At 33.1% G+C, this 14285-nt stretch overlaps 1 protein-coding gene across 1 annotated transcript; it reads right to left on the minus strand.

Annotated features, from left to right (window-relative positions):
• Positions 1-2892: 2892 nt before the first annotated feature.
• Positions 2893-8370, minus strand: odd (odd skipped). Its single transcript, XM_067356405.1, has 2 exons — positions 7553-8370; positions 2893-4342 (listed from the first exon to the last, which is right to left on the minus strand). Exons 1-2 carry the CDS (start codon positions 8143-8145, stop codon positions 3991-3993), a joined length of 945 nt encoding a protein of 314 aa, XP_067212506.1. The 5' UTR covers positions 8146-8370; the 3' UTR covers positions 2893-3990.
• Between the last annotated feature and the right edge of the window lie 5915 nt (positions 8371-14285).

Here is a 14285-nt window from a genome sequence, read left to right on the forward strand (position 1 = left end):
TCTCAAATTTTATCACTTAGACTTTTTTAAGATTGTACTGAAGATGGTCGGATTGACAACTAATGCCCAGTTCCACCAACGTAGATTAACTTTAATCTCGGTTTAACTTATTCTTTATCCTTTTCTAATTCTTAGAAGTAAAAAAAGATGACGAGTAAGTTGAACCGAGATTAAAGTTAATCTACATTGGTGGAAATGGGCATAAAACGTTTACTCACTCAACTCTTTAAATAAAAAAGATTTTGGCAGCAATTACACGCAGCGTCGGCTCTCGATTCCCTTCTCTTATCACGATTTTATTAAATATAAAGAAATTATATTTACTCTAAGAAAAATAGTTCTATTTGTTGTTGGACTCAAAATAAGACCTTCCGATAGCTAAGTGATAAAAATTATATAACTAGTACATAATAATGATCGTTATCGCTTGTGCAAATCGTTGTGCATTCATCAATATTTCCGTTAATTCAATGCGGAATTGAGGAAAGAAGTGTATATCATCGCGCCTGATCAGGAAATGAATAAACAGCATGACGGGAAGGTTCGAAATTAGCCGGATGATAAAGGAGCGAAGGGAGAGAACGTCTTGTTTGTTTGGCGTTTCATCACGCTTTATTGTCCGTGGAAGGTGCGGGAATTAATTAAAGTTAAACAGTACTAACTGACCGGCAAGCGCGTTAACTGCCGGCTATTGTCGGGAAAGCGGGAATGATGGTCAGCCTCGTTCCCGTGGATACACATAATGACTTGCGCCGAGGAGGGATCGCCGAGAGAAACTGCTTCTTGTTTACACTCGCGAGATTGAACCCGAATACGTCGGATATTTACTTTTCTCCGCACGAGCCGTCATCCACAGATCGTTTTTAATTTAGACAACGAGCGAGAGTGGCACAGATACGATTGCACGGCTGTACGTGGAGATTTCGGAAAATACGAAACCCTCGCTAACAAGCCATTTCGTTTGGGTTAATTTTTATTTCCATTGATTTTATTTCAATTGATAACAACAACATTTAAATATACATATTACGATCGACTAGGGTTATATTATTTTTGGTTCCTCTCTCTCTCTCTCTTTCTCTCTCTCTCTCTCTCTCTTTCTATTTGCGATTGGGCATATAATAACAAATAGCCGCACTGACTCCGACAAAATCCTGTGCCTCGAACGTGTAGTACACCTTTATATACTTGGCTCACTGAGGGATCGGATCGAAGAAGCGGCTAACGACAGTGCTACGCGGCGGAAACACAATTTACATCTACAGATTATCTACATGCATATACAATGATCTTAAATTAGTGGTAACCCGACAAACAATCCGAAACTAGGAGACGCACACGCTATATTAGAAAAGAAATGAATCGAAATTGAACGTATAAAATAAATATTCAGGAAAATAAGGTTTTCTCACGATTACAGATTTTTTAACAAAGCTCAACTTGTTCAACTAAAATTTAATTGAGAATCAATCATTTTCTATCTGCAACGACAAAAGGTTTCAATCTTAGAATTGTTTAATCGATTTTTTCAGGTAACGCAAAATTACTTAATTGTTAATTGACTAGAATAACATTAGAAAACGCGTTTGTTTTCCAAAATTAAATTCACCGAGACCACTAAATGTTGATATATACGCGTGATTAAATCATTAATCTGTAATTGATGAGAAACGACCTCAGTCCTTCCACCAAGTTTTCTCTAATGGAGAGACAACTCTAAATTTATCGAACAATCTGTGCGGGGAAAAAGTGTGAGAGTTCTATATACATTCTACGGTACACATAAGATGTGGGTGGTCTACGAGTAGCCTTATCTTTTCTTAGACTAAAGGATAAAAAAAATCTTTGGAGCTATTCGCAGGTCTCGCCGGTGGCACTAAAGGTAAAGGTGACGCGGTTAACTGTCGGGAAATGTTTTCCTGCCTATCTGATTTAAATTCCTAATTTTAGGGGAAACGAAGAGACTTCTAACGGTCAGAGAAACTCGATTAACACCGCCGATATATACGAGAGGCACAGTAACATCACACCTTCCCGACATAGATCGTTGTCTCGTCGAGGAACGATCAATTATCTTGACGCTTCATCACTGAATCGTAAACGTGAATCAGCTTTAAAAGGATGAATACCGTGCGCTTTCGAAATACGTGAAACTTTCGAAACGAAGGAGATACTTCTTATACGTGATAAAATAATTAATCTACAATTAAATCTGATTGTACTTTTCCACTCCGTTGCACTATCTAATTCTATGCACAACGCATCGTATGTTTAACACGCCGAGTATTTAAAATACCGAATGTGTATTTCGCGATTTATAAACATTGTATAAATTTCAAACGAGCTGGTTCCCGAGTTAATTATTCTTAATGAAGAATTCATGCAGCTCGTACGTGGGCAAATATGAAATAATATTCTACCGAGCGGAACAAATTATGTTGGTAAATTGAGAGTATCCTCGACTGACAACGATTACAACGCGACACGCCGGGTTTGTACAGTGTAACATGTGTTTACTAACATATATTTATCCAGAGTACGTATCAATAAGAGCATTATAAGAGAAGAACCTATTAAGTCGGAATGCGAGATACGTTCGATTTAATGTGGGGGAATATGTACTACTTCCGTGAATCGTAAAAGTTACAGCATATTAACAATAAGAATATATATACAACTAGGAACATACATACAAATACATGCGCTCTTACAAGCACCGTGAATGCTGAGTTTTCACAAGGCTTATTCGAACATTAATATAAATATTCGCAGGACATATTTACACGAAGAAGGGTATCATACATAAGAATCTGCGCGCGCCTCTTGCGTGATGGAAAGAATTTTTATATGTTTACGTGTGAGCATTAATAAAAGTCCTCTTCACGAAGCAAACACTGTTTCATATTGTTTATTTCACAAGACAATAAAATGAGCCCGATGTGTGACAAAGAAAATAATTTTACAAAATTTTCGTAATACCGCGTTCATACGTAATACAAGTTCATAACAGCAAACGAATTATTTCAAGTTAATTTGATCTGATCATATTTGATAGCAGATTGCAAAGTCTCTGTTTAAAATTCTTCAACAGATGGAATTATAGGAAGACATTCAAACCACCTTCGCTAATTCCCTGTCGTTAGAAATGTCTATATTAGCTATTTCGTTGCAATTTGCATCTTGTTTAAAGTCCAAAGTTATTTTATCTATTTTATCCTCCCGTAGTATCATACTATAATTACGTTTTATAACACCGAATAGAATACTCATAGAATACAATCATTTTTAGAAATTGACTCATAGAAATCAAACAAATTTGGATAAATCGTAAATAAAATCAATAATGTTTCCAATTCAACACACAACACACATATACACACACGCACACGCACACGCACACACACGCGCGCGCACACACAAAACGAAGAACAAGCAAACTTGGAATCGAAACCGGTATAACATCGACGAAATTTCATATTACATTTTTATTATCAAAACTAAATAACCATTAATTAAAATTTAACTGATCCTGATTTTTTGCAACAGATGGGCAAAAAGGGTCGAAAATCGATTAACTTAGTATTAACGCTCTATGCATTTCAAAACCGAAATTTTGTTTTTATAATCTAAATTAAAAAAAAATATATACTGAAAAAAATCAATAATTAGAATCAAAATGTAATTATTAGAAATCTCGCAGCATTTGTAACTTCACACAAATAACTGCGTTTTACAGTCAACAAATAAATTGTAACATAAAATAATATAATTATTTGATAAAAAAATTAAAAATCGATGCAATTTGCACTAAACGCGCAAAAGGTTTAGTACAGTTAACAAACTAATATATTAACATAATCATATTCAAAACTCATGGGAATATAGTCGTATGAAAAATCGTCGCGTAGCGTGGCAAGCGTTACGTAGAAAGTAACGTAGATAATTTTATATCGCGCACGCAGATTAAAATTAAAAGGATAACTAAGACTCTTAACGTCTTCTCATGATGTCCTCTATACTGAAACCGAGTTTAGGTGGCATCGTGCTGCTCCTTTGGATCGGCAGACGACCGTTCACGCGGTCCATTTGTCTGACTTCCGTAGAAATCATCCTTGAGTCCGAAGACACCGTCGCTTCGACCGTAAGATCCTGCGGGACGTCCGTGTGCGTCAGAAGGTGTGATTTTAGGTTGCTCCTCTGATTGAAGCTCCGACCGCATACGGGGCACTTATGCGGCGACTCCTCCATGTGCAGAATTTTGTGAACGGCCAGAGTTCTGCTCTGACAAAACCCCTTGCCGCACTCGTTGCACTTAAACGGCTTTTCCTTGCTGTGTATGTATCTAAAATGAAAAAGATTTTTCAGCTCTGAACTCGAGCTGACCATCTTCGCCGTTGTAGCGCTTCAGGGTTTAAAAAGTCTGGTGTATTAGTGTAATGTTTGCATTTTTATATATTTATCTCTGACGTGTATATTTGGTGATTGTTGTACATATTTGACTTCTTAAACATTAATTTTATATGAGTATTATTTCTTTTTTTTTTACTGCTTTTTTTATAATACTTGATAATCTCATTTTTCTCACTTTGATAATCTCGGCATCTCTCTCATTGCTATCCAAATCGATATATGATTGTATATGGATCGCAATGAGTTATTTATGTTGAAAGCAAATTGAAATTTCCTGTTTTCTTGGATATAAAGTGTCGATAAATGATAAACGTATCGATATCTTTGCGCAATTCTTATAAGCAAAACTCATCCAAAAACTCTTAAAGAAACATTATATTGCCAACATATCCCTGTTAATGCAAAAAATTTGTCTACAATTTTCACAAAAATTTCAATTAGCGAATTATCATTAATAATAATGCAAGGTTTTGGATCAATTTTACGTAAAACAAAATAGAGATAACAATGTAGATAAAAATTTGCAAATCAATCGTTTCGTTCACTGATGTGCCACATGCTTTGTTTTACAGTGCATATACATATAACAAAAGAATACAACATTTTATAAATGTACATAAAATATTTCAAAGTATCAGAAGTTCCGAAAGCATTATGAATCCGTGAAATAATTTCAAATTTTCTTTTTCTCAAATGATAGTGAAAGTTCTATAAAGTTTGCATTATTTTACAACTTGGCAATTTTAAAAGCAATAAAGCAATAACCAGCATTCTAGAGGTGTAAAGCAATATATCTAATGAAAACGAAAATTAAGTGTATTCGGAAAAACGGACTTGAATAGAAATAAAATCTTTTTTTTTTTAACATCTCGCTTGAAGGTTCCAGCTTTTAGAATAGACATTCTTAAAATACCTTCAACAAAAGAAGAAAAACTAGCGTGATATGCCGTAAACAATTGTTTTTTTACATTTTTCATGAAAATTCTTTCGTAATGCGAAGTATTTATTTTATAACTTTAGCATACTGACGTTCCGTGAACGTCACCTAATTTTAATTGCAATATAATTTTTATATAATTCTAATTGCAATTTTAATTTATTTTTATTTAAAAAAATCCTAATTCAATTCCAACAATTTATTTCAGTATTAATCGTAAATTTGAAAAAATAAAATCAAAACAAACTAAAATTTAAATTTAAAATGTATTGACGTTGTTTAAAAAATTTATTAACGCGCGTTACTTTTACAGCGTTATTATTATGAAATTTATTAAGCTGTGTTATATTGTTTATCAGCATTGTATAAAATATAACAGCATTATAAAATATCGTAACGAGAACAATGGAGATAGGCAGAAGGATATAGAGAATTATTAGCGAGACTGGATCGTGCTGCAACTTTACTCTTTCAAAGAACTTTATTTTCACGGATGTTTTCGACGCATAATTGGTGGCCTTCCTCAGCGTGTAAAATAAAAAGAACAATCTAAAGAATTAATCGCTGTCAGAATACACACAGCCCAGTGCTTGACGTGCGTCTGGTCAAAGTGATGGACATGTAGCATATGTAAGCACACGGCATATGTTCTGACAGCGATTAATTAGATAGTTTTTTTCTTATTTTACGCTAAAAAAATAGTCAATTGTGCGTCGACACATCCGTGATAATAAAGTTCTTTGAAAGTTAGTACACGAGTGAGTGTTCGCGCCAATAATTCTCCATATCTATTCCTATAGATCAAAAAATAATCCACCATCAAAAGAGAGAGAAATGGATAGTAAATTCTAGGATAGTAAATTCTAGAGAAATGGATAGTAAATTCTAAAAATTTTAAGATGCACAATTCGACAGTCAAACCCAAGTTTTTATTCCAGAAGCAGCAAAAAGAAACCTGTAGCTATATGTAAAATAGCGATAAAATCAGAGGCTCAATTTGATTGATAAACGTAGAAAGTGACTACATAATGAGATTCGAGAGATCTCACTATTGCTACGGCAAATTCTCTCACCAATTATTGCAAAATAATAATGTTTGTCAGTTGATACAAACCGATTTGATTATATCAAGAAATAAATTTGCAATATAAAACAACTGTTTATTGCAGTACAATTTCTGCCGGCTGGAAAAGTTTGCAGTTCTGCAAATCGATCCGATTAGCAATTAATATAACTCACCACAGCTCACCATATTGCTGTAGGTCTCTTAAATAATTAAAACTGAAATGTAGAAAGAGCCAATGTTCGAGCCAATGCAAAAACATGTATTGAAATGAAATAAACAAACGTTTCAGCTTGCCAACAGGTTTTCTCCGGTGTCAATAATAATATTTAAACGCAAGCAATTTTTTTCAAAATACATACACACACGCAATTTACAACAAACAATATTAACAGATTGATAGATTGCCTGCACGAAAACAGTAATAAACAGAGTCAAGCATTTTGCAATAATGAAAAGTGTATAATAAATCAAGCATTTCGCAATAATAAAGTCAAGTTAGGTGTGTCCGTCAAATCAGTGAAACGGATCAGAAATATACAATAAATGATTAAAATAATAATCAATATTAATAATAATTGTTATTGTTTCACGCCTAACTTGACTCTATTATTGCGAAATGCTTGATTTATTATACATATTTCTTTATTGCAAAATGTTTAACTCCGTTTATTATCGTTTTCGTGCAGTTCATCTAACAATCTGTTAATATTGTATGTTGGAAAGTTGCGTGCGTTTAAATATTATTATTGACACCGAAGAAGAAGGCCTGACGACAGGCTTTGTTTATTTCATTTCAATACATGTTTTCGCACGAACAACTGGCATTGACTCTTCCGCTCCTTTATATTTCAATTTTGATTTTAATCATCGGAGCCTTTGCAATTTTATTTTTTACTCTTAAATAATTGTTATTTAATCGAGAGACTCATAACAAACTCCTTCATCAATTATGGTAAAGCAATAATACTTGCTAATTGACAGAAATAGATTAAAATTTACATCAATGAATATTTTTACAATTAAAAATAGCTCTCTGTCGCAAGATATTTAAATTTTAACAAAGAAAAAGCATTAATATCGTGCTGCTCTATTATTGCAACGTGATCTTCAGAGATCAGAGTATAAATTCTAGAAATTACCGATGATCCCTCAAATGATCCTGCCTGCGGAAGGCCTTCCCGCATATGTCGCACGAGTACGGCCGCTCATCGGTGTGCGTCCTCTCGTGAATCAGCAGATTGTAACTCTTCGTGAATTGCCGATGGCAGAATTTACAGATGAACTGCTTCTTTGGTCTCTGGCCTGGTGATCTGCGCGAGAGGAACGACGCCGGAGGCTGTCCTATCGGGAACAGATGAGCCTGATAGTACGAAGGACGTGGTCGGTGGTGATAATAAATTGGCAGATTCGCCCCTGTGCTTCTCAACCAGCTTTCTAAGTATGGAAACTGATAGCCGCTGACATTCTGCTGCGTCGCCTGAACGTGTTGCTGCTGTGGCTGGAAGTATCTGTCAATAGGAAACTGGTTTCTATTCCATCCTCTGGCAGATGGAAATGAATGTTGTTGTTGTGGTTGTTGTTGCGCCTGTTGCTGCTCCTGCTGCTGCTGCGGTTGCTGCTGTTGCTGCTGTTGCTGCTGTTGCTGCTGCTGCTGCTGCTGCTGATGATGCATCGATCTGTCAACAGTCGGAGGCGTTTGCGGCGGCGTCAGTGGCTCCGTTTTCGTCTCCATCTGTCGTCTGCTTTCTTTCGATACTTTCGAGTGGCAGAGTCGATTGATAAATTAGCACTGAAAAATCGTTTCCTCACAATTGATCGTAACCGATCGGTACCTTGTTCGCGAGGCACCCGAATTACCGACCCCAATCGGCGCGCAGCGACAGAAGGCGAGCGGAATCAACGAGGAGAGTGGAAAAAAAAAAGATCAAGAAGAGTCTCCTCGGAACGTCGACGAGATACTAAACGCTAAGCTAAGAGGCACGGCTGAATCCGGGGTCGCCGTTTACCTGGCGCCAACGATGCGACACGGTGGCCCCTCCTACCGTGTCTCGTACGTTGGATACGCCGGTTGGTGGCCCGACTTCCACAGGGGCGGAGCTTCCGGGTCGGGATGACCCCCCCGGGGCGTCGCGACGCTACCCACCCGTAGAATACGATCTCCCGCCGTCGTTTCGCCGCCGTCGTCTCGCCGCCGTCGCCACACGCTCGCAAGTACGCCGGGGGGGTTCGGAGGTATCTGCTGCGATGTAAGTCGAAGCAATATTGCGTTAAATGACGAACGCGCGCCTGAACTTACATGTGTGCATGCCGCTGTATGTATCGTCATTATGTGCGCCGATTCGTATATTGTTGGCATGTCATTGGACGTATGTGTGCAGTTAACGTGTGATTAGTAAAATTTACTTGTAATTCGCATGTCAGTTGAATAGGTTAAACGATGATAAATACGTAGATAACACTCGAAGTCAGATGATCCAAACTGCCACTGGATTTTTAGAAAACATCATTGACAATAGCACGTTGCCACTAAATAAGTCTTATTCTCTCTTTTAAATCAGAATATGTCAAAGCAAAATGTTGTCTTTTTTTACCGCTCATGGTAATCAATTTTTAACGGGACTCATCGAGAAGATTTCGAGCAATAAAATTTCTGAAGAAAAAGTTTATCACGAGTGCAATAAACCTTGTATTTTTGGTTGACGGTAAATTATTTTTTTATAAAAGATATAGTAGAATATATATATAAAAAAAAAATTTAGTTTTGAATGCATATATTTTTAATAAAAGATAGCTAAAATCTTTAGTAAAAATTTAGATAGCATATTTATAACTGAGAAATAAGTGTGAAATTTTAAGTTGAAACTAATTGGATGGAGATTAATTGCCTTTTTCTTCTCTAAATGCCTATTTACCTTCATCCACCCAATTTGCATATTCATTATTTCGTATTATAAATAAATTTATCTTCTATTCTGTAATATATTAATTTTGTATATTACTTTTTAACTGCTATATAAATATTAAACTCGATTTTTGAATACTAAAATTGGAATGAATGCACACAACATATATAAAGGAAACGCATTCAATAAATAAATGACAATTTTACCTCCACTAAATTCTACGTGCAGATGAAACGGCGCGCCGTATATATATGACCAACACACACATACACACATACATACATACACCTGAAAATCGAGGCAATTCTGTTACTACAAACTCCAGTGAACGAACGAACATGTTTGCAACATAGTGTATCGGGTAATCAACTCACACAAGTTTTCATGTGAGCCAACCACAGGATCGACGGGCGCAAAACCAGCCCTACCGTGGCCAAAGATTACATATCGCAACCATTAGTATACTATAAACATCACTGGCGCCACTGGAATGTTTCTGAAATTACTGTCGTATTCTAATGCGCTCTAATAGAATTGTATAGTATTTCTAATGTTTAAAGTAATGAAAAAAATATGAAAGATTAAATGTATATCTTTTTTTATATTACTCAGCACACTCAGCACACAGAATTTACTTTTATTTAAATAAATGTTATATTAATCTTTTCGGCTACTACGTGTCATTACAATGGCTTCTCTTTAACAATAAGTAAATTTTAAGAACAGGCCGCTTTTTCCTTTATTTCTCAACTCCTAAACTTTATTTATTATCTCGAAGTTGTAAGAAACAAAAGTTCTTCAAAGTGTCCACTTATTTTTGTCGAAGGAATGCTTTCTTGATAATGCATCATCAAAATATTCTCAAATAAAGCAGGTATTTTTTTCTCGATCCAACATTATCAACTTTACTTTATACAAAAATGAAACATGACGAGTTTCATAGTATGAAGCATCGATCGCGCTACTAATATCATAAAGTCGCATTTCGCGGCCAAACTGTGCGTTGTAAAGGTTGATTAAATATATAATATATAAATATTTAAAATTTAAAATAAATAAAAAACAAGATAAAAATCTTTAAACTCCAGCTTTTTTTATAAAACAGCGATAACAAGTGGAGTATTTTTGATACATATGTGTGACTACATTATTTCGTGCAACACCACTAATTGGGACAAGCATTCGTTATGCTTTTAACAGCACGATCCATCTTCTTCCAATACCCCTTCCGACGAGTGGTCCGGTAATCTCATTATAAGTTAACGAGATGTATCTCAGCATGATATTTAGAATATTGATGCTACCGATACATTCGCCACGAATTTACATCAACGTCAAGGAAGATGAATCTTTGTGCTAAGCTGTAATAATGAGAACAAACCAATGAACTTGTTTGATAAACTACTGATTTTTACGATACATTTTATATTTTATTGTCATCATCAAACGTATCTTACGTATCAAATGTATTTTATTATGCTATTATTATTTCTAAGAAATTCTTTAACTCTAACCATTGTAATTAACAAATTTTTTTATAGCTGCGCGTATAAAATGGTAGATGTTTGTGGTAAAATTTTTTCTATTTAACTTTTTCTACAGAAAAATAGATTTTTTCCGTTTTTACAATTTATTTGTATTATTCTTTCTTTGTTTTAGCTCGAAGAATATTTGAAATATTACAAATGTTAAAATTTTTTTCGGAAAAGATTGCATTTTTTATATCTATAAAAAAAGAAATTGCAATAAAAAATGAGAATTCGCTTACTTTGAAAACCGACAACAAAACAGTACGTTTATGAAATTTCTACGCAACGTTTAAAAAGCTGCAAATTCCTATTAAATATGATGTTTAAATACTTTTACACACTGTTAATCTTTAAAATGTAGAGTAAAATGCCCGAATTTCAGATACCATTTGTATTTATTTAAATTCTAACTAAATAGAATTGTTAAAAATTTTCAAAAAAAATACATTTTACACTCCTTATATTGTCACTTTGTTACATCCTTGTGCAATTTGCAATAACTTTTTATTTTGAAGAGTTATAAAATTATATCTTCAAGGCAATTTCTTACTTCGAATGAAAGGGATTCCTAATTCTGGATATGATTCTTAATTATGTGTAGACTATAAGTATAGATAACGAATAGGAAATAAAATAAAGTTTTAACACAATTTATTTTGCTTAAAAAAAATGCATTGCAAGAGAATTGAATTACAAGCTTGAAAAGAAACATTATTTCGCAAAATTAGAGAAAAATTATGATATATGTTTTAAATATAAAATGAAATAGGAAGTCAACAACTTTAAGAAAAACAGCAAATTTAAGTAACAAGAAATTATTTCAAATTTAATTGCAATAAAAGAATTCACGTAATTAAAAGTTCGCCATTGAGCCACCTGCTACTACTCAGAATTAGGAACAAACATCTGTCTGCTAGTTAGCCAGCATAATCCAACTCCGAATGGCAGTGGGGTATTTTTTTAAACAACATTTAAAAACAGCATACTTTAAATTACTTCCCGAAGGATTATTAAAATGTCTCTTATTTTGACTAAATAGCAGACTAATGCCCGATTCCACCAACGTAGTTAAAGAATTTCTTTAATCTCGGTTTAACTTATACTCTTCATCTTTTTCTAGTTCTAAGAATTAGATTAACTTTAATCTCGGTTCAACTTACTCTTCACCTTTTTCTAATTTTCAGAACTAGAAAAAGATGAAGAGTAAGTTGAACCGAGATTAAAGTTAATCTAATTCTTAGAACTAGAAAAAGATGAAGAGTAAGTTGAACCGAGATTAAAGAAATTCTTTAACTACGTTGGTTCAACTTACTCTCTTCATCTTTTTCTAGTTCTAAGAATTAGAAAAAGGTGAAGAGTAAGTTGAAACGAGATTAAAGTTAATCTACGTTGGTGGAATCGGGCATCAGGAGCGCAAAAAATACCGAAGAATGTTTTTCTTTATCTAAATCACAAAATCGAAAGCAACGTGAACGTATGCAATAGCGCAAGCCGGTTCCATACAATTGCTGCTAACTTAACCCTTCCCCACTAATTGCAAGAGTCAGCAGCAGGAAGAGTCAGCAGCATTTCTAGGAGCTAACAAAACTATCTATTCAGAATTTAGACAATCTGTAATTTATTCTATAATAAGGATAAAAATGTCTGAAATACATTTTTTTTTCATTTCTATGACAATTGCTTTAAAGAAATTTTAGAAAAGTAAGAAAAATTTATGTAGAAAAAATTTCTAAGTCCTTTGAAAAGCAAACCTTTTTTATGCTATGTTACTTGTAAAATTGTGTTATGCTGTTCGTAGAAGAACTTGTTTATAGATGGTTATAAAACCGTAAATAAAACCGTCTATAAAAAAGTTTCGTCGAAAATAAAAGGGTTAATAAAAGAGTTCTTTATGAATACGTATTTCCAGGCGTTTTCAATTAGTCACGCAGTTTAATTTATGGGAAGGGCAGAAAAAGACAATACTACCTTTAACCACTGAGATCGTTTGCACGTGAATCACAAACATAAATTATACAAGGTGCATTGGTTTGGAGTGCATCCGTTTTTATTTTTGTACGTAAAGTTATATTTATATTTAAAAACAAATTGATATCTAAAGGTACCCTCATTTCTATGCGATGCCTGAGCGCGCGAATTTGGAGCAACTTGATTGATCAACTTTAAATGCTTTCTGTTTAAAAGCTATTGCAGCCTCGACATTTTAGTATTAGAATTTTCATCTCAATATAATCTTAAAAATGTGTCATTATCGTACAGTGCGCTTAATGTGCAAAAACGACCGCAGAATGTATATTCGTTTTTTAATTTAAAGTAATTAATTAATCTTTATTTTTTGTTTCTCTTTATTTAAGTTAATCTTTATTAATCTTCGTAATTCTAATAATAGAATTACATTTCTATTTTCTATGTACAAAAGAATGCAATTTTGCAGAAGAGTTATATGATTTCTTTTATTTTCTATCTAAAAAGCTTGGATATATTAAGATATATTATATTAAGATATCGGAATATTAAGATATTGGAATCTTTTCTCGTTGTCAACTTCGAAAAAAAATTAGAAGTCATAAAAAATATTATTGAATATATTGTACTAAATTGTTAAATTAGCTAATAATTTTTTGTTATAATATAATTAATGATATAATATTTCATAAATATAATATTTTGAATAATTAATAAATGTAAAAAATGTTGGTAGACACTTGGCAACATAACATTTTACACATTTTTCCAGCTAAACGGTACGGTTTAAATTTTACTTTTTAGTATAAAATTGTTACGATTTTAATTTTCTTTTCATTTTTTTTTTTAATTCTTACTTTATTATTTATTTTACTTAAGTGTCAAACATATATGATAATCTTATTTCTACATAAGAGTCTATACAAAATTAAAGTCGTTTTCCAAAAATGTATACGGTCAAAAATTTCTAAAAAATTTACACATATTTATGACATAATTATAAACTTATTTTCAAAATTTTATTTATTTCCTACTATTTTAAGATTGATATCAATCTTTAAAGAGTATGTTAACCTTTATTTCTCGTTATAATTCTATTTTTTATGTACAAAAGGATGTAATTTTGTCGAAAAGTTATTTTTTTTTATTTAATGAAAAGAAACTTTTGAAGTTGGATAACAAAACGTTTACTAAAGTTCCATTAGTTCCCTCTCGTCATATCTTGCAGAAGTTTTTAACTCCAATATTGAAGATAAAAAAGATCTTTAGAGAGTGGAATATCAGTGGCAACTTTTGACTTTTTCCATCTTACTATTTTTTGAATAGTTTGAATTCCACATTTTGTATTAAATCTTTGATTCTCATTGTAAGATAGTATTGACATATAAAAAATAATCTTCGTATAAAACAAAATCTAAAATTAGATAATTATAAAATATTTAATATTAAGCCTAAAAAGTTCCAATTTTATGAAT

Source organism: Linepithema humile, chromosome 5 (assembly GCF_040581485.1).
Source record: "Linepithema humile isolate Giens D197 chromosome 5, Lhum_UNIL_v1.0, whole genome shotgun sequence".
In the NCBI taxonomy this organism is placed as follows: Eukaryota; Metazoa; Arthropoda; class Insecta; order Hymenoptera; family Formicidae; genus Linepithema; species Linepithema humile.

What these genes read in the sequence shown, in the direction of transcription:
- odd (XM_067356405.1), bottom strand. Translation starts at nt 8,145, where the DNA reads ATGGAGACGAAAACGGAGCCACTGACGCCGCCGCAAACGCCTCCGACT. An exon ending in GATCATTTGAGGGATCATCG is followed by an intron (nt 4,343 to 7,552) that starts GTAATTTCTAGA and finishes TTTTCATTTTAG; the next exon opens with ATACATACACAGCAAGGAAA.